Source organism: Electrophorus electricus, chromosome 21, assembly GCF_013358815.1.
Source record: "Electrophorus electricus isolate fEleEle1 chromosome 21, fEleEle1.pri, whole genome shotgun sequence".
NCBI classification, from domain to species: Eukaryota; Metazoa; Chordata; class Actinopteri; order Gymnotiformes; family Gymnotidae; genus Electrophorus; species Electrophorus electricus.
In genome coordinates this window covers 5440519-5467614 of record NC_049555.1, presented here as the reverse complement: position 1 = coordinate 5467614, position 27096 = coordinate 5440519, and the positions used below count along the sequence as shown (strand labels likewise).

General features: G+C 39.6%; 2 protein-coding genes across 3 annotated transcripts; one reads left to right on the top strand and one right to left on the bottom strand.

Moving 5' to 3' along the window:
* The first annotated feature begins 2978 nt into the window (after positions 1 to 2978).
* Positions 2979 to 8798, top strand: LOC118240483 (sialoadhesin-like). The gene is made up of 9 exons (XM_035521149.1): positions 2979 to 3084; positions 4099 to 4314; positions 5431 to 5763; positions 5854 to 6087; positions 6327 to 6596; positions 7029 to 7268; positions 7433 to 7514; positions 8374 to 8422; positions 8598 to 8798. Exons 1-9 carry the CDS (start codon positions 2979 to 2981, stop codon positions 8796 to 8798), a joined length of 1731 nt encoding a protein of 576 aa, XP_035377042.1.
* An 8128-nt stretch (positions 8799 to 16926) lies between these two features.
* On the bottom strand, positions 16927 to 24626 carry LOC118240426 (sialoadhesin-like). 2 transcript variants are annotated; one of them, XM_035520755.1, is made up of 12 exons: positions 24570 to 24626; positions 24165 to 24392; positions 22550 to 22900; positions 22237 to 22455; positions 20498 to 20830; positions 20174 to 20407; positions 19665 to 19934; positions 18251 to 18520; positions 17911 to 18150; positions 17663 to 17744; positions 17393 to 17441; positions 16927 to 17222 (listed from the first exon to the last, which is right to left on the bottom strand). In XM_035520755.1, exons 2-12 carry the CDS (start codon positions 24244 to 24246, stop codon positions 17007 to 17009), a joined length of 2346 nt encoding a protein of 781 aa, XP_035376648.1. In that variant the 5' UTR covers positions 24247 to 24392; positions 24570 to 24626; the 3' UTR covers positions 16927 to 17006. The 2 variants fall into 2 exon arrangements, with proteins under 2 accessions (XP_035376648.1, XP_035376647.1); XM_035520754.1 differs by having other exon boundaries at positions 20174 to 20411; positions 20502 to 20830.
* Positions 24627 to 27096: the final 2470 nt, after the last annotated feature.

Here is a 27096-nt window from a genome sequence, read left to right as displayed (position 1 = left end):
GATATTGCTTTGACAATGGACAGTGGGTAGGCCAAGACCCTAAGTGTAAATTATGTGTGGGGTTTGGCACGCTGAAGCATATTTTATCAGCGTCTAAGTTTAGTTTGTCACATGTGGAGACACAATCAAGATCTTAAGAGTGTTAGAGTGTTTGATAGTAAATGTCTAGAGATTAACACATTGCTCAGTGGAATATCTAATAAAGCGATTTGTATGAGTTTGTATGAGAAGTGGAGCGTGTTGGAGAATGAGCACTGGCTTTAGATATTGGTAGATGGGGCGAAGGACGAGACTGGAAATTATTTGTTCATGTAAATAAAAAACTACAGGTCCCACAATGTACTGTGTTAACCTTGCTGAGGCTGGACATGGTGTGGTACTCATAAAAAAAAATAATAATAATAATTTTTTTTTTTACAAAACCTGGATGCTTTAATTTTGAGAGTTTACAGTTTCATTTGAAGATGCAGTGTCTGAGGTGAGAGAACGCAGGTGGGAGGCACATATAAGACCAGTAGAGACAGGTGTTAGGGGATTTGTCACAAAGTCTGCCACATTATAACTTGTGCAGTTCAGCACAGATTTGGCAGTAGCTGTGAAGGAGTTGTCAGAAGTAGCTGAAAGGGCTAGTCAGTGGTTGTGGATAAGGAGAGCTCAGTCTGGTTGGGGTAATGCCCCATAAAGGCAGAATGGATGAGGCTGTCATGTCATGGTGTAAAGTGGTAGATCCAGATGGAACTGGTGGCATTGAGGAGGCATTGATGGTGCCAGCTTTAGTCACTAGGCAGCCCAGGGTGGATTGGTGTTAGAGAATGCTTAAAGGTAATAGCCAAGTGGAACTGGCAGCACTGAGCGTGCATTAATGGTGCCAGTGGGGCTGGGTATGGCCTTAGTCACCGGAAAGGCCATCATGGTTTTTACAGTAATATTAGCACAGTGTTTAAGAGGTGCAGCTGTGTTTATTAGTCGCACAGTGTTTAAGAGGTGTGTGTCTTTGTGAGTGGCACAGTGTTTAAGAGGTAGAGCTTGGTTTAAAGTGAGCTTGGAGGGGGTGAGACTGAAACACCAGATCTCACTGTTGAGCCTCCTGGAGGTGTCGTGGGCTTAATTCTCTGAGACCCCAACAAAGGGAGGTGCCTACCTGATGAGCTCGCGATGTTGTGGTTGGCTGGTGTGAAGAGAGAACATGTGAAGCTCTAATGGTGTTCTGTTCGCATCGGATATTCATCATGTAATCCCGTTTATATATACACACAATTGATGTACATTTGTAGGAACTTGAATAGGGTAGAAACTATATTAATTTTATCAGGTGGGTATAGCCAAAATATGTGAAAAGCTACTTAAGAAAAATCCCAGATTTTTTAATAACTGCAAACAATTTGAGATCTCAAATAACTTTCTGCACCTGGAAATTCCCACTACCTGCACATCTAAACTGAAGATTTTTAATATTAGTGTGTGTGTGTGTGTGTGTGTGTGTCTATTCAAAATTGTACAACGTTCCATAGTGAATATTTTAACTGTATTAAACTGTATTGTATTCCTTTGTGGCTATCACAGCACACCACACCTTCATGCCAAAGGCGGTTCTAGGACGTTTTAACTGGGGAGTCCAAGAGGTAGCAAAGAGTTGTCTAGAGGTGGCTACAATGTGTTGTTAATGTGCATGCACAGTCTGCTGAATTTTTTATATGCTTTCATATTCTACTAATAATAGGCTAAAACAAATTAATAGCATACTACATATATGCACATACATAACTGCTGATGGTCAATCTCCTTTTTTGCGTAACCGTTGAAATGAACTCAAAATGTCTAATCTGAATTATATAACAACATATTTTATACTGTATATTGATATAATAAGACAATTACCCTGGATGGTCTTGGATAAAGAATACAAAATAGGTCCTAACCTTGTTTAAGTGTGATGAGGCAGGATGCAAGCGAATCAATGTTTAATGTAAACGAAAGTAGAAGTCGAGAACTGTAACGGAACGCTCGCCTCTCACTAATCACGTGGTTTGGCCCGCAGCGTACAGGCTGCACACACTTACACCTTGTTTGTGTTTATTTAAACCCTCTTCATGGTGTACAAGATTGTTGGTCGTTGTTGATGTTAATGTTAGCATTGTCATTGTTAAATGTATTCGTGTTCATCACTTTTGTTTAATGTTAACCGTTTCGTGTTCGTGTTCATCGTTGATGTTGTATGTGAGTGCCATTGTCTTTGTGTGTTAATAAATGTTTGTCCACGTCGATGTCGTTTGTGCATCCCACACCTCGCCCTTCGGCACTCGGGCCACACCGTCACAAAAATAACATACAAGTACGAACATGCAGCATTCACAAAGGGAGAGACAACAGTTACACAACATGACAATAATAATGGACAAGGGTAAATACTAACAGCGTGGTATTTGATTAGGAAGGAACTAGACACAGATGAAAGCGAGGAACATCACTAATAAGGGGGGTGTGGAAATGTGGGAACAGGGAAGTAAACAAAGGGCACGTGGAGACACGCCTACACGAGGGAAAACAAACACAAAGCCACGTGGAATGTCCCATCACGTGAGAGAGCGAGCTGAGGAGGGGTGCGTGACATTAAGGCCGTTAATGGAGATTGCTTTGCAGAACAAACTGTGTGTGTGTGTGTGTGTGTGTGTGTGTGTGTGTGTGTGTGTGTGTGTGTGTGTGTGTGTGTGTGTGTGTGTGTGTGGGTGTGTGTGGGTGTTTGTGTTCCAGGAGCTCAGGGTCAGTACAGTGTAACTCTCCCCTCTCAGAGCCTCTGTGCTGTTGTTAGATCGACAGTAAACATCACCTGCAAATATACATCTGATTCCTTCAGTGTCAGAGCGAGAGAGTGGTATCGAGTCCAGAGATCTGATGGAGAACCACAATACTTGAGTAAACACCCTCAATACTCAAGACGAGTGTCTGTAAGCAAATGGCAGAATGACTGTACACTGATAATGAACAACGTGAAAGTAAGTGACTCTGGAATTTATAACTTCAGATTTAGAACATGGAGGAATGAATGGAAATCTGCTTCATCTGGAGTTACTCTCACTGTTACAGGTAATAACAAACATAAAACATAGAACGCACACACACACACACACACACACACACACACACACAAAATATGCAAGAAATCTCAATGCTAATACAGAAGTTCAGTATCATTCAATATTCGCCATATTAGGACAATCCATCTTAAGATACATATTTGCATGCCACATGTGTGTTATTCTTTTTATATGGATATTATTACATTTTTAATTATTCAGTCACTTTATCCCTTCCAGTCCAGTCTGGTCAGAGCTGACATGAGAGTGTGTGATATTTCATGCTGGGATAATTCACCTGATTCTCTGTTACTAGTACACACAGAAGGAAGGTTATGAAACAGTTTCAACAGAGCAGTGATACTGACTACATTTACAATAGTGTGCATGTAAGAAACTGGACAGAACCATTTACAAGAGCTGAGCAAACACCAGTCCCTTCACTGTACCATCTACACTCACAGCAGCATAGTCTGAACTTACTAATACTGAATACTAAGACTAATACTGAATACTGATGGACATAAACATAGTTATGATTGTGCTGCGTTTGTACAAGTTTATCAGACACAGCTGTGTTACTGGTTTACATGTGTCATTGTCATTGATGAGTTGAGACTGGTTCACCATCCATCTGGTTCTGCAGTCAGAAAATGACCACTGATAATGAAGATGATTAAGACCAACTGTGCATCACCACAGATGGGTTATACATAGTCTTTGACTGTACACTTACCTAAAGCAGGTGTTTCTAAAAAAGAGCTCAGTGAGTATATATATATGATCGATAAATCTTATGCATATTTCCTATGCATTTATCAGGCTTGCTTTAAAAGCTAATATGAATATTAAAAGCTAACATTTTCATTGCTAATATTACTAATACTGTCAATACACTGGTGAACCTGGAGCATCTCTTTCTGTCACAGGTCATCACATAAGATTAGTTAACCCATTATTTTTATAACCCCCTATAAAAATATGCTATAAAATAACACCAAAGCTTAATTAAAATGACTTGCAGATCTGAAGGTTACGATGTCAAACACGTATAGCTGGACAACCACACTGCGCTGCAGCTCCACCTGCACGCTGCCCAACAACCCCACCTACATCTGGTACAGGAATGGACAGCCTGTATATAACAAGAATGGACTGTCTGTGTATGTCATGAGTAAGAATGCAGGCAGCTACTCCTGTGCTGTAAGAGGATATGAGGAGCTCCGCTCTCCTGCTGTCTGTAAGATCCTCACTTTAAACTCTCAATACTCTGTCAGCATCTCAGTGGCAGCTTCTATTAGATAAAAAGTTTGTTTGTTAGTTTGTTTGATTGTTGTTTGTTTTTGCTGTTTTTTGCTGCTGGTTCTGCCTACATGTTTATAAGTAGCTGGGAAGCACCTTTCACTGTTGAGGGCTCTATACATTTGTGGGCACTGGCTAGCTGGTTCAGCAGTACTACATCAGTGTGTTTTGTTTGTGTTCTCATTGTCTCTTGCTCTTGTCCTCACTTTAAACTGCACTCACTCTGTGTCACTGGCAACTTCTACTAGATTACAGTGAACTCATGCTGAGTCACATATGGCTAAGACATAAGACAACTACAGCATTTTTAGACATATTTAATAGTTGCCAGTATTTTTAGATATATTTCAATTTAAGAGTTGTCAGTGTTTAAGGTATTTTTGGAATCTATTTTTTTTACATGTTTTTCCATAAATCACTGCATTAAATTGCATCAACCACTGTTGTTCTTGAAAAAAAAAGCAATATTTGTAAAGTGACCTTGAGTATGAGAAAGGTGCTATATAAATGCAACTAATAATAATAATAATAATAATAATAATAATAATAATAATAATAATAATAACAATAATAATAACCTCTGTTGGCCTCTTTCATGGGTGACCTGGTTTTGACCAAAGAGCAAGTGTTACATTTTTTATTAGACTCTTACTGTGACAGGATGCAGGCGTGAGTCTCAAAACAACCAAACAACCAAACAAAGACACAAAAGTCTTTTAATGGCAAAAATTAAAGTAAAAGAATAAAAGTAAAAGTAAAAATAAGAGGACCATTTAAATGCTAAAGCCTTTACACATTGACCATCATCCACATAGTAAATCATAACTGGTAATAAAACCTAGTAAATAAACAGTAAATTACTTAGTAAATAAAAACTGGAAACAGAAGGAATATTTACAGGGATGGAAATGAGGAACAGGTGAGGCTGGAGACACACTAATGAGTAATAAAGGGGGACATGGCAACATGTGAGGAAAAGAGTGTAAACAACTGACTTTAAAAGAACTGGTAGTTTGTTTGTTCAGCTATGATTTACTCAGTTTATGTGTTACAGGTGTTTATGGAAAGGACAGCTGCTGGAGTGTAACTTACGTCACCCAGAGCACCTGTGCTCTGATTGGTTCATCAGTGGACATACGCGGTTACTACACCTTCCCGGATCAGCAGCCCACCCCCCAACCTGCCTGGTACGCCAGACTCCACCCACAGGTCAAAGAGCTGAGTCATGCTGATGACCGAGTGGAGGTTTTCAGTCACAGAGCTAATGTGAACACACTAAGACTGAAACATCTCACAGAGAGTGACTCAGCAGAATATCTCCTCCGATTTAAAGCCCCCTACATGATACACACAGACAGCTCTGCTGGTGTGTCTCTCTCTGTCACAGGTAAGATAAGTCTTCTGTGTCTGGCATTGTCACATGGTTCACCATCTGTGTGTTGAGCCCTGAAGACACTTATGAGAGTCTCCCATACAGGCCTGAAGGTGAATGTGGACTCTCCAGCAGTCCCAGGATCAGAGGGACAGACAGTAACACTGAGCTGCAGCTCCACCTGCACTCTGCCCTACAACCCCACCTACATCTGGTACAAGAACAGACAGCGTGTCTCTCACTGTACATCTGTCTCCTGCTCTGTATCTGCAGTCAGGGATGCAGTCAGTTATAGCTGTGCTACTGAAGGCCATGAGAACCTCCTCTCTCCTCCTGTCTGTGAGTGGAGAATTTACATATGAAAATCATGATGTCTTGATGCATTTAATAAAGTCAGTTAATCATAAACCAGAAACATCACTACAATCAATACTTACTACTACAGCTCATGATGATGATGATGCTCTCTGTTGTAGTTTCACAGTTATCAACTACAACTTCTGAATGTATAAGAATCTCTCAACCAGACTGTGTATGAGAGTTTAGTTTTAATGTTAACAGTGTGTGTTTGTGTTCAGATGCCCCTAGAAACACCAGAGCATTGATGGTTTCCTCTGGAGAGAGAGTGGAGGGAGATTCAGTGACTCTGACCTGCAGCAGTGAGGAAAACCCTCCTGTTCTCACCTACTCCTGGTTTAAGCAGAGAGCAGCTGCAGACACACTGCTGGCAACAGGCCAGAATTACAGCATCTCCAACATCAGCTCCCAGCACAGTGGACTTTACTACTGCACCGCTCACAACCAGCTGGGACAGCACAACTCCACCACCACCCTTCTGGATGTGTTATGTAGGTTCACTACTGTGAGATGTGTTAAGAATGTGTCCTTAAGTGATGTGTATACACACAGAACAGGTGGTCCCACATCCACAGTCCAGTACCACCACACACACACTTGTGTGCATAAACCCTCCACAGTAACTGATACAAAACCAACACTGTGTCTTTTGCCTATTATCTCCGTCTCATTCTGATCCTTAACACCTTGTGAACAGTCAGCAGCAAATAAACCATTACACTTTGGCTATGCAACTAATTTATTCATTTTACTGATAGTCTTACAAATCTCACTCTTTATAGTTATTGTGTTCATGCAGGTTATGCACTAAATGTTTTCTTAAATATTCCCATAGATGACTGATATGGGCCTCTTTCAGACATGATCAGTCAAAATAAAAAGACTTTAAGTGTATTTATTTTAATTCTTGCTCTCCTGCTCAGACCCTCCCAGAGTCCCGTCTGTTACTGACCGTGTGTCTGGTGACGCGGTGACACTGCTGTGCTACAGTGACTCCAACCCCATCAGTAATTACTCCTGGTACAAGAAGACAGGAAGTGATGTCATACTGTTTGGAAATGGCACCAATTTAACTATAGCTACAGGAACAAGTGGATGTTTCTACTGTGTGGTGCAGAATCAATTTGGATCATCTAACTCATCAGAATGGTCATTTACTTCAGGTACAGTCTGGGTTGAATTCACTGCCTTATTGTCTACATGGTGATTAAAGAAAGTGAGACAACTATCTTGCACTTCCAGTGTCAGTTTGATGAGGTCATACAGCAAGACTTCTGTGACTGTTCACACGTCTGTGTAACATGCTGCCCTCTCCTTCCTGATGCAGGGAACCCAGCTGGGACATACGCAGCTTCTGGAGTCACTGTGGGTTTGTTTCTGACTCTCATTGCTGTCTGTCTATGGATGAGGTAAGAAGCTGAAGCCACATTTATATGACACACCCTGCAAATGCTGTAGGCTGTTTCCTGCTCAGTCCAGAAAGTCTTTGCTCTGATGTTTACAGTATAGGGTCACACAGTACCATCAACAGGGTTAAATTCACTTTCTCTAGACTGTAGTAACTGTAGAGGGCTTAGATTCATGCAGGAGAATTGAGTGTGATGCTGGTGATGCTATTACTGAAGCTGAAGCCACATTTAAATGACACACCCTGCCAATGCTGTAGGTTGTTTACTGCCCAGTCCCCAAGATCACTGTACAAAAGAGCAAAGACAATAAACAATGACAATTAGGCTGAAGTAAAAAAAAAAAAAAAATTGAAGATGAAAGAAAATTTTAAAACATGAGGTATGTTATTCAGTAATTGTTACAGACAAAAAGAGAAAAATAGAGTTGCAAATTCATAGTAATTACATCACTCAGACAGCAAGCTGGTGGTTGGAAGAAAATATCAGTCAGGCAATCAACTAGGCTGAGAGGAGGCAGCCTCTATGAGGGGACTGGATGAGCAGAAAATTGCATATAATGCATACAGCAGTGAAACTGGAGACCATGCTGTCTAGTAATGTTGCCAAGGTGGAGAATAATTAATAAAAAGTAGAGGACCAAGTATTCAGGCCTTGAGAACACCATGAGATAGGATTTATGGGTATGACTTTAACCTACCAAAAGAGATAAATTGCTGTCTGTCAGTGACATATGATTTAAACCACATAAGTATAATTTCAGTGATGTCAACAAGGTTTTAACACAAATCATTTTAACTAGAGTTTGATTAACACAGAAGCTATTGAGGCTGGTGATGTTAATACTGTGGCTCACCACCAGGGGGCGAACCACAGCTGTCAGCAGCAGGAGTGAGGAGACCAGCGCAAAAGTAAGTTTGAAGAAGAGTCGACAGAGGATTGAGATTTCAGTCCAACTCAAAATCCCTGCAAAAGTTTCCATAAACGGTCCAATGACCAAAGTAACAGAGTTCAGCCTGTATTTTGATTATTAATTACATAAATCAGTAATCACCATGTCCCAATTCATCACTCTCTCTCTTTCAGCGTGATTCTACTTCTGTATATGATAACGTCTCAGCCCTGGACATGCCCTCTGACCCCACAAATGACGACATTTGTGTCTACTCCAACATTAATTTCACACGCTCCCACTCACAGGAAGTATCTCTCTACTCTACTGTCCAACTAACAATGGCTCTTAGTCAAGAAGAGGAAGTAGTGTACACCAGAGTGAATTTCTGGTAGGCAATGCAAACAGTTTAGTTAACCATATTTCTGTCACACTTAGACACCTTCACACATACACATGCACTCACACAAACATGCACGCACACTAATGCTGACGAGATACCCCTCCCTCTAAAAATAAATAAAACTAAAAATCTGGACAGAGGCCAAAACTATTTTAATAGTTATAGAAAATGCTTAAACCTACTGGCCAACTATTTGAAATCCTAAAATTTTACATCCTTTATTTAATCTTAAAATTTGGTTTTATGTTAAGACTTGAAAAAAATAATTACTGCAGTCTATAGGTTAAATAAAATCAAAGAAGAAGAATTCACCATTTCGGAAAGCATGCATCAGAAAAAAAAAAAAAATTGTTTAAAATATAATTTTGTTAAATACAATACCTCTCAATATATTAATACTTAAAAATTCTCTTTTTGGAAGGAAATGTAACACTTTTTACTAGAGAATGTCATGAAGTAAATGCGAAATGTGACATTTTGAGTGAAATTGTGTGTCTAGCTACATATAGTACAAAATAAGAATTACAAAATTAAACAAGTCTTTAGATGGGACAGTTTAAGATAATGTCTTAGCAACACCCCAACAATTCTGATTCTGTTTTATTTTCTTATCTTAGATAATATAGTTTTTCAAATAATACTACACTCATCTCTTGGAGGTTGTTTCTTTACATTTTCTTAAAGATATTTGGAATGCTGATGCTCTGACAATTTTAATAAATTTTGATAATAAATTAATTATTAAATACATTTTGAACAAGTTTCCATCAGGTTTCAGGGTGCTGCACAGTATAGACTCAACCCTTAGTTAACTAATGATTTATTGCCTTCACTTAGCTCTAGTAATTGCTTCATCTTCATGATGCTGGACCACAATATCCTTTTACATCATTTTAATCTTTGGGTTGGTACCAGAGAACTGCCAGAGGCTGGTTGTCCTTTTAGCTAAAAGATTGCACTATTCAAACAGGATTTACTCCTCTCCACTTCCATCACACATGGCTTACCTAAAGACTCAGTCTTGGGCTTCATTTTATTGTCTTTACACATCCATCCACTAGGTACACTTTTTCCAGAAATACAATATAAACTTTAAATAATATTCCTTAATTTTGGTAACACTTTATTTTGAGTGGTCCTTTATAGATAACTAATAAACTCTCAAACTCTCTGAAGTGGCAGTAATGAATCATCTAAAGCATTCAAGTTGATATTTTTATAGAGTCTGTAGATAGACAAAAGGTATATATGATTAACAGACATATAATTAGATATATTAATTTAAATAGAACTATTGTCGATACATTACTTACATTAAGTAGCCATATTATGTCTTTTTTCATATTTGACTTGATTGTTTTTTAAACCTTTTGTAACGGTGAGCTGTAAGTGTGGAGAAGAGCGAGATTTATTAGGGGCAAATTCAGATTCAGAGTCGGTATAACAGTCCAGGGTCATTGAGCCAATTCAAAGATTACGGGGATACATGATGAGCAAAAACACATGAAGGCAAATGAGGGAAGCAGGCTATAACAGAGGCTAGGATAAACACAAAGGCACGGAGTACAAACTTACGGATACAGACTTTCAATACATCAATACGGATATACATTCAACCAGATATTCATCCATTCAACAGCAAAACACCAAGGCCACCAGACAGGGTTTAAATACCTGAACTTAACAAGACTGGAAACGAGGAACAGGCGAAAGTAATGACGGGCGTGTAAAACCAAACGAGGGGTGGAAAAAAAAGAAACTAAGGAACAGAACCAAAATAAAACATACGACAGGGAAACCATGGAACATAGAAGCTAGGAGGGACTAACCATGACACCTTCGACAGTGCTCTCCCATATTCTTAATTGGGTGACAAAGCCTTAAATATTTTTACATCTGAACTGTTTTCATCTGTACATCACTTTGGTCAACCTTCATTTATTTTTAATTGTGCTCTAGAAGTAAATTTGATTGACTGATGGAACACACATCTTAATTTAACCAACTTCCAAACACAGGCGCACAGTGAGAAGCAGCTGCAGTTAATTGTGCTTTCACTGAGGTTTTGTTTTAGTTGTGTATTCATGCACAGTGAAGCAGATCTACACTTAGATCTAATTAGCAGTAGCCTAACACTGAGTCTTTGTCCTTTTCTTAGTACAGGGAAACAAGTTAAAATGATCTGTGCTAATTGGCCATTCACTAACGACCACACACTAGACAGAGACAAGAAAAACAATGTGAGTCAAATGATGTGTAAAAAGAAAAGTGCCAACAGTCTTCCACCTTCTCCTCCAAACACATATGAAATTGGTACAAACTACATTTAAAATCTTGCTGGTGATTTTGATTTATTTTAGGGATCAGTCAGGCAGGGTATTATTGCCAACTGGACCAAGATACACATTATAAAATGTTTATGACATTATTTTATGTATCATTGATTACATTTAGCCACAGATTGCTTACCACTGCAAGAAGGATGGTTAGAAACTCTGCACATTATATACATATACAAACATGTCATAAACATGTATTTCATGTCATAGACATGTAGAATAATAATGATACACCAGCCCACAGTAACAGGACAGACTTTAATTCACTTCACTGCATTCAAGAATCTCGGTTCTCTTTGTAATATTACCACACATGAAGATGTTCTCTGCAGTGCAGTGACCAGTGTCCAGTGACCACTGTACATACACAGTACTGCATAATTCACTGTCCATGACATTATGATGATGGTTCCCTACCATTCTTTCATTCTCATTGATTAGTTTTTAGTACAATGTGGTATCTTGAGAGGTGACTGGCTAGAATGAATGTCTTTGAAGGTTTTAATTTTAATTATTTATTCAGACAAATATTTTTAACACAGCATTCCCAGGTCACAGAGCAGGGGGTCTAATAGCCTTCATTCTTGAATCCTGTACAACAAGTGACTGTTCCACTTAGAGTTGTTGGGTAGCTGAACACTGTACTTTAAATTCAGAACGAGAGATCTAAATCGTCCTTTCACCCAGTCGGCCCTGGAAACAGAACTTAGCACAGATGTAATGGCACGATCTAGTCACTGGGAGGCAGCAGCGATGTGATAAGACCCTCAAAGCCGATTGTGCAGAGCGTGCCCCATATGGATAAGATTTAACATTTGCTTGTTTATATTACAGTACATTTTCCATGTCTACTCTGTATTTGCACCGAAGGCAAAGTTACATTATGCCTGAAATATTTCTGTTACATTTATCACAAAAGGCTTCACACTTCTTGCACTCAGTAAATGATTTAAAAATTGTAAAAATGACTTTTGTGGAATTCATTCTTTATTCTTGTTGGCTCCTTATCTGGTTCGCCAGCATGTTGCTTGCCCCAGAGCCATGATGATGTTTCCTCCAGACAATTAGTCGTTACTCCTAACATCTGAGTTACTGTTAAGAACTTTAGCCAAATATTTAGCAATTTTAGTCAGAATGAGACTACCAGAGCCCAGACTAAGAGCAAACGTGGCGGCTGACTTCCTGACTACAGAAAACACCTGCATTCATGTAAAAGGAAGCGCATCTCAGCATCTGATTATCTATCAAAAGGTACTTACATGATGGACCGCCAGAGTCCATCTTTGCACATTATAGTTCCCTAATTTACCTCATACCTGGACATGCCTAATAATCTATTCTCTCGTTCTGCCGAGATACACCAACCCCTAAATCTCATGTTGTTACTGAGCCTCAACCCGTCTCAGCTGCCATGGCTCCTCCCACCACCCCCTGACGCCCCCTGCTGTAGCCCACCACACCTCCACACCAGCCAACTACTTCTCCGTTGCGCTTGATGGACGTTCTCATGCGGGATGGGTTTCGGACACGCGCATGCCGTCGGGACCAGACTTGGACTTCTAGAAAACTGGACTAGAAATTGATTGCTCGTTTCTTTATTTTTCTTATTTATTTATTTTCTCTCTCTCTCACTCACTACTTACTTCACTCTTTACTGTTTATATTGTTACTATTGTAGTGTCTGTTACTGGTCAGAGGAGGACGGGCCCCCTTTGAGTCTTATTTCCTTTCAAAGATTCTTCCTCGTGCTCTAGGGAGTTTTTCAAATTATGAATTTGGATTTCTTTTTCCATTTTGATTTGATGAAGCAATGATTTCATACGAGGTAATGTAAGCCTACAAAATTTGTAAATTGCAAGGCAAACTTGGCCAACTGAATATTTGCTGTCTAACACTGAAGCTTGAATATCTCTACAGTTAACCAGGCTTGAATATCTCTACAGTTAACCAGGTCTTCCTTGCACTTGGACTGCTTGGCTTAACACACATTATTGGCTTTCAAAGTTTTCTTCCAGTATATCATATAACAAATTGCACATTCTTGTTTATGTGTATAAGGTTTCTTCTTCAGTGTCCAGACTGTCCTATTTCAACCATTGTATTTATTTCATCTACATTGTTCAGGTTTTAGACACAGGAGGATGTTTCCAGTATAGTTTATTCATATAAAGTATGAGCAACATCTGTTTGCCGCATTTCTCCACCAAAACTCCCGAACCACCACCACTGCCAAAAAAATACCTGCAGCTCCTCTTACACCTCTCTCTCTCTCTCTCTCTCTCTAGCATGACCTTGGCTTCCAGTAGCTGCACGCATAAATTTAAAACCTTGATGTTCGCTAAAAGAGCCAAAAATGGACCAGCCCCTCCATACATAAGGACAATGGTCAAACCCCGATCCGTAACTCGAGTACTTTGAACCTGAAGTACGGATCGGCTTGAAAAATCAAACTTCCAATCTCATGGAAGACAAGCATGGAGTCTATTTTCTGTCCTGGCTCCCAGATGGTGGAATGAACTTCCACTTGCTGTCTGGACAGCAGAGTCCCTTGCAGTCTTCAAACACAGACTAAAGACCCATTTATTCATGGAATATTTAAATGACCACTGACCCTACTCCCATATTAACTAATTAAACTAGTACTTATTGTAGGGTATTGTTCATGACACTGATTGTATTGTATTGTATTGTATTGATGGTATTGTTTTTTTACACTGATGTCATCTAACAAACTCTAGTATTTATTGTTTATCGCACTTATCATTGTCTAAGATAGAACTTATGTATTTTGTACTTCTAGGCATTAGCACTTATCCCTATATTTCTACAGTATTCTAGTTCATTGGTATATTGGACTTTAATCTACTCTACTGGCTAGGATGTATTCTAGGGGTAAATGACAAAGCACTTTGGTAAGTCGATCTGGATAAGAGTGTCTGCTAAATACCGTAAATGTAAATATAAATGCAAATGACCTGTTTACTGGATGTATGGATATATCTAGTAAAAGTGATCAGACATCCAAGTTCAGACACGCACACACACTCACCAAATCAAAAAGTACTTTCATCTTTGGCATGAAAATGAATCCCTGTGGTTAAGCACAAAATGTAACACTCTCAAGAAAAATGTTATAAATAACAACGGCAATGATGGCATATTTTCATTTTAATGGCAAAATATTATTATTGTATAAACACATAAATGTGGCAGTTTCTTAGTTATGGATGAGGGCAGGTCAAATTACATCTGTGGTATTAATTTCAAATGAAAAGTTAATTTACAGTAACTGAATATCTCAATTAATTGAAATCTTCACCATCTAAGACAGCTGAAAGTACAAAGAATAGTCTCTTCTACATAGCTCTAACTGATGCTTCTTAGCTCATTTTTCTTAATGAAGTCTGTCAATTCTATATAAGAGGCAGACAGTTTACTTAATTAGTAATATAACCTGATATCACCCCCCTGTGGATGAAAAGGTGACGTGAAGAAGCTGCTGCTTGTGCTGTTGCTTCAGATTGAGCAGGCCAACAACAGGCTGTGTAAACATTTTTTGTATAATTCCACCCATAATGTTACATCTTATTTTAACAGAAATCATTCAAGAAAAATAAAACATAGTATATTTCATTTATTTAATTAGTCTTTAAATTATATTGATAGAACAATATGTAGGCACTCTTAAATATGTAGGCAAAATAGGTCAGTTTGGCCAGTAAGCTAACTGTTTATTGTTGATGTGGAGAAACTTTGGAACAGCACTGTGCAGGCTTTCTGTACTTTGTTAGCTAGCTAGCTATACTGAGTGGTAGATTCGCCATTATTTGACATCCCGAATGCCCTCTGAAGCTGAAACTGAACGAGGTGAGTAGCAAACTAAGCACGTGCAAAGGCTTCACTTTAAAGCTTTCAGAGGATGCCTCCTATGTCCTACAATACGCACTTATACTACTCACAGATAATAAACCTACTATTCCAATATTCTGCTTGCACCCCTGCAGGATCAGGTTGTCGGCTATGAGGGCGAGATCTATTTGAGATGAAGTAGTCTAAGAACAGAGCAAGAGAACTGGAGTTCATGCTGGTGAGAGAGTTTGAGACAGAGAGGGGGGTAATGAGTAAAGCAAGATATCCTGAAAGAAAAAAACAACTTACAATGTACTCAGATTTCATTAAAATACAACATCAGATTAAGTACATATATAGTATATCTGGAATTTTACACTTATGATAAGGAGTAATGCTACTCTTCCACATGTGTAATAATGTAAGCACACAGGTAAAGAACTGCAAAAATGTATCATTCTATTTAAAATGAAACACCACAGGAAGTAACAGCAAGGTTAGAAAGGCACTTTGAAGTTCTTTAAAAAATCAAATAATCTAAATATTAAGACACATATTATGCTGATTACAGTCTGATGGAGTTTGATGAAGTGGTTGGAGTGTGACAGCGGGTGATGTTATATGTGTAAGTGTTGGAGTGTGATGGTGGGTGATGTTATATGTGGAGTGGTTGGAGTGTGATAATGGGTGATGTTATATCTGGAGGGGTTGGAGTCTGATGGTGGGTGATGTTATATCTGGAGAGGTTGGAGTCTGTTGGTGGGTGATGTTATATCTGGAGGGGTTGGAGTCTGATGGTGGGTGATGTTATATCTGGAGGGGTTGGAGTCTGATGGTGGGTGATGTTATATCTGCAGGGGTTGGAGTCTGATGGTGGGTGATGTTATATCTGGAGGGGTTGGAGTCTGATGGTGGGTGAAGCTTTTCTCAGGTTCTTGGACTGTGCTGTAGATTGGAGTTTAGTCCTTGCTGGGCAATTTCACAAGACTGAGGTCATGTTATCCCCTGAGCAAATGTACTAACTCATGTAGCTTTACATGGATAAAAAAAAAACTGCATTCAGCACAAAAGAAAAAACATATTTTCAAGACTTTAATTTTGAATAAAAAGTTTATGCTTACCATCTAAAGCCACATTAGGACATGTCAAGTTTTAAATGGGCAGCGGGAGTTCCTCAAATACTTTTGTTTTGATCAAATTCACAATGTCAGTTATTTTTACAGATGCTGCCTCATCAATATTCTGGCGCCTTTTACCTAAACTGACCAGTAGAAATAACACCAAGTTACTCTAATCCCATGGCAACAACCATCAGTGGCAGATATAGAAAGTTTTACATGAGTTGGCAATGGAGTGGCAGAGAATATTAGGAGGGTGGAATGTGTGGGGACTACAGATAAGTGAGTGAGGAATTTAGACCAAATTCAAGTCTCCTGTTTTATAAAGCACTAGACTGATAACAATATTTCATACAGCAGTAATGTTTTGTAGTTCTGATCAGTAAAAGCTACATGACAGCAATGTGTAAAATAAGTAGAGATTACCATCTCTGTAATTTATATTGCAATTTCATATCCTGTACGAATTTATCATAAATATTGCAAAAATTACAAAAATATTACAAAATATTACAAAGGTCTTGCAGTAAAGGATATATGACAGGAAGAATAATCCCATCTGAGTAGTATTTAAAGTAAGCATTTACCAGTACAGTATAAACCATCCTCCCCTCATGAGAAAATAAACATTCAGACTGAAAATCAAAATTACACCACTTTCAAATGCAACAATACAAACATACTTTATATATAGAATTATTTAAAGATGGATAATAACATTATTTGCTGTTGTTTTCTGATCATTTATGTTGTTTGCTAAAGAAGAACTTAGGAAAAGGGCTGTAATTATATTTATTTATTCAATTGACTTTATTATATTATTTGCTTCAGAAATAACTTACACTCCATGTGTAACAGTGATACAGACATAATGAACTATGCCATTTGCATAGCCTACTGTGGGGAGACTTTTGTTTTGGTGATGTTCACTGTGGCGTACTCTACTTCCTCTCCTTGATTAAGAGCCTTTGGCAGTTGCACTTCCTGTGTGTGGGAGTGTGTGAAATGAACGCTGGAGTAGTGAACTTCATCCTGATCATCTGAAGATACTGTGGAGTCAGAGGTCTTAGCCAGGGCTGAGATATTATCATATACAGGAGCAGAGTCATGCTGAAGGAGAGAGAGAGAGAGAGAGAGAGAGAGAGAGAGAGAGAGAGAGAGGTTTCTCTGGAAGTAACAATAATCAACATAAGCACTAATGCTGGCTGCACCGTCCACTATGACATGAGACCCATTAAGAACAACTGCAGTGATCTGTTGAGTCCCTCATTTAAACTCACATTTGTGCTGGCCTCCTCACTCCTTCTGCTGACAGCTGCAGATCCCCTCCTGGTGGAGAACCACAGTAATAACATCACCAGCATCACACTCAATTCTCCTGCATGAATCTAAGCCCTCTAAAGTTACTACAGTCTGGAGAAAGTGAATTTAACCCTGTTGATACTGTGTGACCCTATACTGTAAACAGAGCGAAGATTCTCTGGGCTGGGCAGGAAACAGCCTACAGCATTGGCAGGGTGTGTCATATAAATGTGGCTTCAGCTTCTTACCTCATCCATAGACAGACAGCAGTGAGAGTCAGAAACAAACCCACAGTGACTCCAGAAGCTGCGTATGTCCCAGCTGGGTTCCCTGCATCAGGAAGTAGAGGGCAGCATGTTAGACAGACGTGTGAACATTCTCGCGATAGAGAGGTGAAAACAAACCAGAACAGATGCTTTATGAAACTGCTCATTAGTGTGCTAGTAACATTTCTTTCTTTAACCACTGTAGCCATTGAATTCGACCCATAAAGTACCTGTTGGAACTGAATATTCTGATGAGTCCATTGATCCAAATTGGTTCTGAGCTGTGCAAAAGAAAAGTCCAACTGCTCCTGTAGCCAAAGTTAAATTTGTGCTGTTTCCCAACAGTATAACACCACTTCCTGTCTTCTTGTACCAGGAGTAATTACTGATGGGGTTGGAGTCACTGTAGCACAGCAGTGTCACCGAGTCACCAGACACACGGTCAGTAACAGACGGGACTCTGGGAGGGTCTGAGTAGGAGAACAGGAATTAAAATAAATACACTTAAAATGTCATTTAACTTATTATATTCATAACACAAGAGGATAACACAAAGCAAACTGCACCTACATAACACATCCAGAAGGGTGGTGGTGGAGTTGTGCTGTCCCAGCTGGTTGTGAGCGGTGCAGTAGTAGAGTCCACTGTGCTGGGAGCTGATGTTGGAGATGCTGTAATTCTGGCCTGTTGGCAGCAGTGTGTCTGCAGCTGCTCTCTGCTTAAACCAGGAGAAGTTGAGAACAGGAGGGTTTGCCTCACTGCTGCAGGTCAGAGTCACTGAATCTCCCTCCACTCTCTCTCCAGAGGAAACCATCAATGCTCTGGTGTTTCTAGGGGGATCTGAAAACCAACACTCAGTGTTAAAATTAAAGCTCAACTCTAAATCCAAACAAACCTTAATATCTGTAACTTTATATATACATATATATTAATGGCCCTATTTTTGGGGTGTTTATCAACTATCCTGATAAGTGTCATCTGTGTCATGAACTCGGGTCACCTTCCTAATGTGCAGATCGCCATACACCTACCTGGAAACTCACCAGCTTCTGATTCACACTCTATTCAACACACACGATCCAGTTCTCCTGAATGATCACCTGTCCTACCTCTGCCCCGCCTTCCACCCTCTCTCCTCCAATCACCTTCCTCCCTTTCTCCTCCAATCAGCTTCCTCCCTCTCTCCTCCAATGATGTTCCTCCCTCCCTCCTCCAATCATCTTCCTTCCTCAGCTCTTCATATACCATTGGAAGGTTGCTGGTTCAAGCCCCACCACTGCCAGGCTTCAACTGTTGGGCCCCTGAGCAAAACCTTTAATCCTCAATTGCTCACGTTGTACTCAGTCATAATTGTAAGTTGCTTTGGATAAAAGCGTCAGCTAAATGTAAAATGAAAGAACATTCGACTATTCCGACTTGCTTTGTTGCAGCCGCACTGTTTACCTTTGTAGCTCATTTTCGTGTTTAGACTGCCGCTATTTGATCTCTCAGTGTCCTCAGGTTTTGTCTGCGTTACACTCTCTCTCTGTAGGGGGGCTTCTACTCTCTACAATTGTCCGTGTTTTTCGATGCAGCCTGTCTGTGTTTAATTAATGTCAGGGGTTTTATAGCATCAACTGTCATTCAGAACTCTGGTAATTCTCTATTTTATATTGATATCGAAGTGCTCATTGTCAGACTTATTTTACAGTGGGCATGTGTTACTAAATGGTGTTGAACCCAGTTTGAGTCAGTTGTAGTTGCTTCCAAAATTAAAGTCGCTTAATGTATTGGCTGTTTTTTTCTAGCCTCTTTATAACACTAGACACTCTGACAGTGTTGTGACCTGTGCAGGGTATTTAAATATATAAACACAGCACATATACTGTGCATCCATACATATATACTTCACATGTACAGTATTAATCATACCTTATATGTATTTATATGTTACATTTAAAACATGTTGAATATGTTGTTTCATTAGGGTATAAACTGCACCTACATAACACATCCAGAAGGGTGGTGGTGGAGTTGTGCTGTCCCAGCTGGTTGTGAGCGGTGCAGTAGTAGAGTCCAATGTGCTGGGAGCTGATGTTGGAGATGCTGTAATTCTGGTCTGTTGGCAGCAGTGTGTCTGCAGCTGCTCTCTGCTTAAACCAGGAGTAGGTGAGAACAGGAGGGTTTGCCTCACTGCTGCAGGTCAGAGTCACTGAATCTCCCTCCACTCTCTCTCCAGAGGAAACCATCAATGCTCTGGTGTTTCTAGGGGCATCTGAAAACAAACACACACTGTTAACATTAAAACTAAACTCTCATACACAGTCTGGTTGAGAGAATATTATATATTCAGAAGTTATAGTTGATAACTGTGAAACTACAACAAAGAGCATCATCATCATCATGAGCTGTAGTAGTAAGTATTGATTGTAGTGATGTTTCTGGTTTATGATTAACTGACTTTATTAAATGCATCAAGACATCATGATTTTCATATGTAAATTCTCCACTCACACACAGGAGGAGAGAGGAGGTTCTCATTGCCTTCAGTAGCACAGCTATAACTGACTGCATCCCTGACTGCAGATACAGAGCAGGAGACAGATGTGCAGTGAGACACACGCTGTCCGTTCTTGTACCAGATGTAGGTGGGGTTGTAGGGCAGAGTGCAGGTGGAGCTGCAGCTCAGTGTTACTGTCTGTCCCTCTGATCCTGGGACTGCTGGAGAGTCCACATTCACCTTCAGGCCTGTATGGCAGACTCTCATAAGTGTCTTCAGGGCTCAACACACAGATGGTGAACCATATAACACTGCCAAACACAGAAGACTCATCTTACCCATGACAGAGAGAGACACACCAGCAGAGCTCTCTGTGTGTATCATGTAGGGGGCTTTAAATCGGAGGAGATATTCTGCTGAGTCACTCTCTGTGAGATGTTTCAGGCTTAGTGTGTTCACATTAGCTCTGTGACTGAAAACCTCCACTCGGTCATCAGCATGACTCAGCTCTTTGACCTGTGGGTGGAGTCTGGCGTACCAGGCAGGTTGGGGGGTGGGCTGCTGATCCGGGAAGGTGTAGTAACCGTGTATGTCCACTGATGAACCAATCAGAGCACAGATGTTCTGGGTGACGTAAGTTACACTCCAGCAGCTGTCCTTTCCATAAACACCTGTAACACATAAACTGAGTAAATCATAGCTGAACAAGCAGACTACCAGTTCTTTTAAAGTCAGTTGTATATAATCAGAAGCTGGGAGACAAGACTTGTCTTGTGTCACTTGTCTTGTTCTCAGGGAAGTTGTGCCAAGTTTCCAGTGGGCCCTTTCATGAATGACCTGTTTTTAAAAAGGGCAAGTAATGTCAGTATATTTTGTGCATATTTATACAATTACATAGCAGGTTTTATTGTGTTCCTAAGTGTCTGCATGAACACTACTTATAAGTGCAGTTACAGTATAGACCCCTCCTTTACGCCCTCATCCATGTGATGCCTCTTGCCATGTTTGATGTGTTGTTGTCCTCGGTTAACGTGTCACCGTGTGTGTTGTGTTTACACTCCTTTCCTCACATGTTGCCATGTCCCCCTTTATTACTCATTAGTGTGCCTCCAGCTTCACCTGTTCCTCATTTCCATCCCTGTGAATATTCCTTCTGTTTCCAGTTTTTATTTACTAAGTAATTTACTGTTTATTTACTAGGTTTTATTACCAGTTATGATTTACTATGTGGATGATGGTCAATGTGTAAAGGCTTTAGCATTTAAATGGTCCTCTTATTTTTACTTTTACTTTTATTCTTTTACTTTAATTTTTGCCATTAAAAGACTTTTGTGTCTTTGTTTGGTTGTTTGGTTGTTTTGAGACTCATGCCTGCATCCTGTCACAGTAAGAGTCTAATAAAAAATGTAAAACTTGCTCTTTCGTCAAAACCAGGTCACCCATGAAAGAGGCCAACAGAGGTTATTATTATTATTATTATTATTATTATTATTATTATTATTATTATTAGTTGCATTTATATAGCACCTTTCTCAAACTCAAGGTTGCTTTACAAATATTGCTTTTTTTTCTTTTTTTTTCCAAGAACAGCAGTGGTTGATTAAAACTTCCAACTGCCAATAATATGTATGTAAACATAAACACAGTGGACTTAAAAATTAAATGCAGTGATTTATGGAAAAACATGGAAAAAAAATAAAAGATTCCAAAAATACCTTAAACACTTGAAAACTCTTAAATTGAAATATATCTTAAAATGCTGTAGTTGTCTTATGTCTTAGCCATATGTGACTCAGCATGAGTTTACTGTAATCTAGTAGAAGTTGCCAGTGACACAGAGTGAGTGCAGTTTAAAGTGAGGACAAGACCAAGAGACAATGAGAACACAAACAAAACACACTGATGTAGTACTGCTGAACCAGCTAGCCAGTGCCCACAAATGTATAGAGCCCTCAACAGTGAAAGGTGCTTCCCAGCTACTTATAAACATGTAGGCAGAACCAGCAGCAAAAACAAACAAACAACACTCAAACAAACAAATGTTTTTTCCATAATCTAATAGATGTGAGGATCTTACAGATAGCAGGAGAGCGGAGCTCCTCATATCCTCTTACAGCACAGGAGTAGCTGCCTGCATCCTCACTACTGTCATACACATACAGTCTATAAGTGTTCTGGTTATATACAGGCTGTCCATTCCTGTACCAGATGTAGGTGGGGTTGTTGGGCAGCGTGCAGGTGGAGCTGCAGATCAGGTGCTTTCGACTACTTCTGTCTGATACTGTAATCTTCAGATCTGCAAGTGATTATAAAAAATGTCTGGTGCTATTTTTAATCAAAAGACAATTATTATAGCTTACTAAACTTATTTTTAAATTTTACAACATTACCTGTGACAGAGAGAGATACTCCAGGACGTCCAGTGTATTTCCCCGCAGTACTATCAGTGTGGAATCTGAACCTGTATGTGTGAGCGTCACTCTCTCTCAGGTGAGTGATTGTCATACTACAGTCATTCTGGGAGCTCTGTCTATACTGCACTCTCCCCTCATACTCCTCTTCCTCTCTCACATCCACAGCTTCAACACCAACCTGCTGCTCTGTAATGAACCAGAATGATTCTGTCACTGTGTGTCCTCCAGGGTATTTATAAGAGCAGAAGAGATCAACAGATGAGCCTTTCAGAGCACACACATGTTTAGGAGTGTAAGTCACACCCCAACACTGTTTACCCAGAACACCTGGAACACAGAGAGAGTCACAGTCAGAACAACATTCAGGTAATACTGGCTGAATATTAATAATTAATGTTAGATGTGAATATTCATATTAGCTTTTAAACCAAAATAAATGCATAGGAAATATGCATACTGTCACGGGATGCTCCCCCCCCCCCCCCCCCAAACAAGTCATGTGATACGGCCTGCCGCATGCAGGGGGGTTCACCCATGTTTGTAACCACACCCCTGTGAAGGCACGCACCTGCATGGGGTTACGTGTTAATGTGTGTTTGTCTATTTAAACCCCCGTCAGTGCGTGCCTCACCGTTGGTCATTGTTTGTTCGCTGATGTATATAAGTGCGTATGTAGATATTGTTGGATGTTACTATAGCCTGTGTTTATTTCGATGTATAAGTCATGTCTGTCGTTAATGATGTGTGTGAGTGCCACTGTTCTACATGTTTAATGTTAATAAATGTTTCACACTGAGGGAGTCTGTGCGTCCTGCTCCACGCCCACCGGCACTCGGGCCAGCAACAACGTTACACATACGATTTATCCATTATGTTTATATATTTTTTAGAAATGCCTGTTCTAGGTAAGTGTACAGACAGAGACTATAACCCATCTGTGGTGAAGCACAGTTGGTCTTAACCATCTTCATTATCAGTGGTTATTTTCTGACTGCAGAACCAGATGGATGGTGAACCAGTCTCAACTCAGCAATGACAATGACACATGTAAACCAGTAACACAGCCGTGTCTGATAAACTTGTACAAACGCAGCTCAATCATAACTACGTTTATGTCCATCAGTATTCAGTATTAATCTGATTAAGATCCAACTGCAAGACACGTTTGCTTAGTAAGTTCAGACTACGCTGCTGTGAGTGTAGATGGTACAGTGAAGGGACTGGTGTTTGCTCAGCTCTTGTAAATGGTTCTGTCCAGTTTCTTACATACACACTATTGTAAATGTAGTCAGTATCACTGCTCTGTTGAAACTGTTTCTGAGTGTTTCTGTGTGTATCAGTGACAGAGAATCAGGTGAATTATCTCATCATGAAATATCACACACTCTCATGTCAGATCTGACCAGACTGGATTGGAATGGATCAAGTGACTGAATAATTACTAATTGAATAATATCCGTTGTATAAAAAGAATAAAACACATGTGGCATGCAAATATGTAGAGTAAAATGGATTGTGCAAATAAGGCAAATATTGAATAATACTGAAGTTCAGAGTTAGTCTTGAGATTTAGTTCAAATCCAGCACTTACACACTGCAGGAGAGTGCTGTCTGCTGCCATACACACTACAGGAGTAGCTGCCCTCATCAGATACACTGGTGGAGTGGAGCATAATGGAGGCATCATTTCTATATGACCTGTACTGTCCATTCCTGTACCAGTAGTACTGAGGGGTCTTGCTGAAGCTGCAGGTGGAGCTACAGGTGAGTTTCACCTCTCTCTGTCCTACAGTCTCAGGATCCACCTTCACCTGCAGGTCTACACACAGACCACACACACCACACCACAGACCAGAGTTCTGTAAAGGCCAACTCTTGCATGCTTTAGTGAAAAAGGACAGTGACTGTGTGTGTGTGAGTGGGTGTGTATTGATGTAAGTGTGTGTGTGTGTGTGTGTGTGTGTGTGTGTGTTTATTGTCTTATGTTTGTTATTACCTGTAACAGTGAGAGTAACTCCAGATGAAGCAGATATCCATTCACTACTCCATGTTCTAAATCTGAAGTTATAAACTCCAGAGTCACTTACTTTCCCATTGTACATTATCAGTGTACAGTCATTCGACAATGTGCTTATAGAAACTCGTCCTAAGTATTGAGGGTCTTTGCTCAGGTCTTGTGGTTCTCCATCAGATCTCTGGACCTGATACCACTCTCTCTGTCTGAGATTGGAGGAACTAAATGTATATTTGCAGGGGATTTTTACTGTAGATCCAGTAAGAGCACAGAGGCCTTGAGAGGAGAGATTTACACTGTGCTGAGACTGAGCTCCTGGAACACACACACACACACACACACACACACACACACACACACACACACACACCAGGATTATAGTTGTGAGTTTACACTCTTATCAATATCTCTTCTCTTTATCTGAGTATGACTGTCATGGTGTGAATGCTGATGACGATGATGATGATGATGATGATGATGATGATGATGAATTTAATGATATGTTAATAGAAACCACAAACAGGACTCGGCAGTTTAAAGAACATACAAAGCAGTGCGCTGTTGCAACATAAACATAAAGATGAACATAAAGATGATTCTTTTAAAAGTGACTTTTTTAAAATACTCAATTCTGGTTGACGTGAATCAGATCTAATCTGAGGAAAGTGTTAGAGTAAGATAAAATGGTGACTTGAAATGGCAGTGGTGATTTGTAGAGATCCACTTAATGTACCTTTAACTGTCACAGGCACAAACAGAGAGAAATATGAATACAGATTTGACAAAAAGGTTTACCTGCCAGTAAGATGAGCAGCACTGCTACTGAAATATTTCCTCCCATTACAAATATCACAGTATTCCCCTTTGGACAAAATGTATTTAAGTTTAGTTGTTTTTTTTTTATATGTACTGTATTAATATGTAATTAATATATTCTCCAAAGTAAGCTTAGTCTTCAGCTAAGACAAGAATGATGATACAGTTAGAAATTTGTTAGAATATTTGTAAGAATAAGTCAGAGTTGGGGTTCATTTTAAGGTAAGGTCTGGAATCAGGGTTCTTTTTAAGGTCAGGACTAATATCAGGGTTCAGTTTTCTACTCTTTCTTACAACTTTATTCAAGCAGAATCTAATGACATCTCTCTCACTTGTTGTAATTCCCTGCAGGGTTTTGTGAGATCATGCTCACATCTGTTGGCATGTGCAGTCTGTCACTCCCTTCTACTCTGTTCATCACTGGTCAGTGTGTGACCACAAGACTACTGCTGACAGGAGATTATTGCAATGGCTCATTCTCAGCACAGCAGTTACACAGGCATGAAAGAGGCATGGAAGTGGTATCAGAATCAGAATCAGAATTTGCCAAGTACAAAGTGTACATAGAATTCTCTTGGTGTTTAAATAAGATTAAGTACACTAAGATAAAAAAAAAGATAAACTTCATAAAAACAAAATATAAACTATATATACACACTATATGTAACCTGTATATGCATGACTATAAATAAACTATATATATTATACATAAAATATGTATAAACATAAAAGACAAGTGCACACACACACACACACACACACACACACACACACACACACACACACACACACAGACACAGTTTGTTCTGCAAAGCAAACTCCATTAACAGCCTTAATGTCACGCACCCCTCCTCAGCTCTCTCTCTCACGTGATGGGACATTCCACGTGGCTTTGTGTTTGTTTTCCCTCGTGTAGGCGTGTCTCCACGTGCCCTTTGTTTACTTCCCTGTTCCCACATTTCCACGCCCCCCTTATTACCGATGTTCCTCGCTTTCATCTGTGTCTAGTTCCTTCCTAATCAAATACCACGCTGTTAGTATTTACCCTTATCCATTATTATTGTCATGTTGTGTAACTGTTGTGTGTCCCTTTGTGTAAGTTCGTACTTGTATGTTGTGTTTTTTTCACGGTGTGCCCCGAGAGCCAAAGAGCGAGGTGCAGGACGCACAGACTCCATCGATGTGGACAAACATTTATTAACACACAAAGACAATGCACTCACATACAACATCAACGATGAACGCGAAAACATTTAACAATGACGATGCTAACATTAACATCAACAACGACCAACGATTCTGCACACTATGAAGAGGGTTTAAATACATACAAACAAGGTGCAGGTATGTGCAGGCGTGGTTACAGACAAACAAAACCCTCCCACTGCACGCTGCGGGCCAAACCACGTGATTAGTGAGAGGCGAGCGTTCCGTTACAGTTCTCGACTTCTACTTTCGTTTACATTAAACATTGATTCGCTTGCATCCTGCCTCATCACACTTAAACAAGGTTAGGACCTATTTTATATTCTTTATCCAAGACCATCCAGGGTAATTGTCTTATTATATCAATATACAGTATAAAATATGTTGTTATATAATTCAGATTAGACATTTTGAGTTCATTTCAACGGTTACGCAAAAAAGGAGATTGACCATCAGCAGTTATGCATGTGCATATATGTAGTATGCT

Coding starts and splice junctions, on each gene's coding strand:
- LOC118240483 (XM_035521149.1), top strand. CDS start 2,979: ATGAACAACGTGAAAGTAAGTGACTCTGGAATTTATAACTTCAGATTT. Junction 6,088..6,326: donor CCTCCTCTCTCCTCCTGTCT/GTGAGTGGAGAA, acceptor GTTTGTGTTCAG/ATGCCCCTAGAAACACCAGA. Junction 6,597..7,028: donor CACCCTTCTGGATGTGTTAT/GTAGGTTCACTA, acceptor TCTCCTGCTCAG/ACCCTCCCAGAGTCCCGTCT.
- LOC118240426 (XM_035520755.1), bottom strand. CDS start 24,246: ATGCTCCACTCCACCAGTGTATCTGATGAGGGCAGCTACTCCTGTAGT. Junction 20,831..22,236: donor GCTCCGCTCTCCTGCTATCT/GTAAGATCCTCA, acceptor TATGTGTTACAG/GTGTTTATGGAAAGGACAGC. Junction 17,442..17,662: donor GCTGTCTGTCTATGGATGAG/GTAAGAAGCTGA, acceptor GTTCTCCACCAG/GAGGGGATCTGCAGCTGTCA.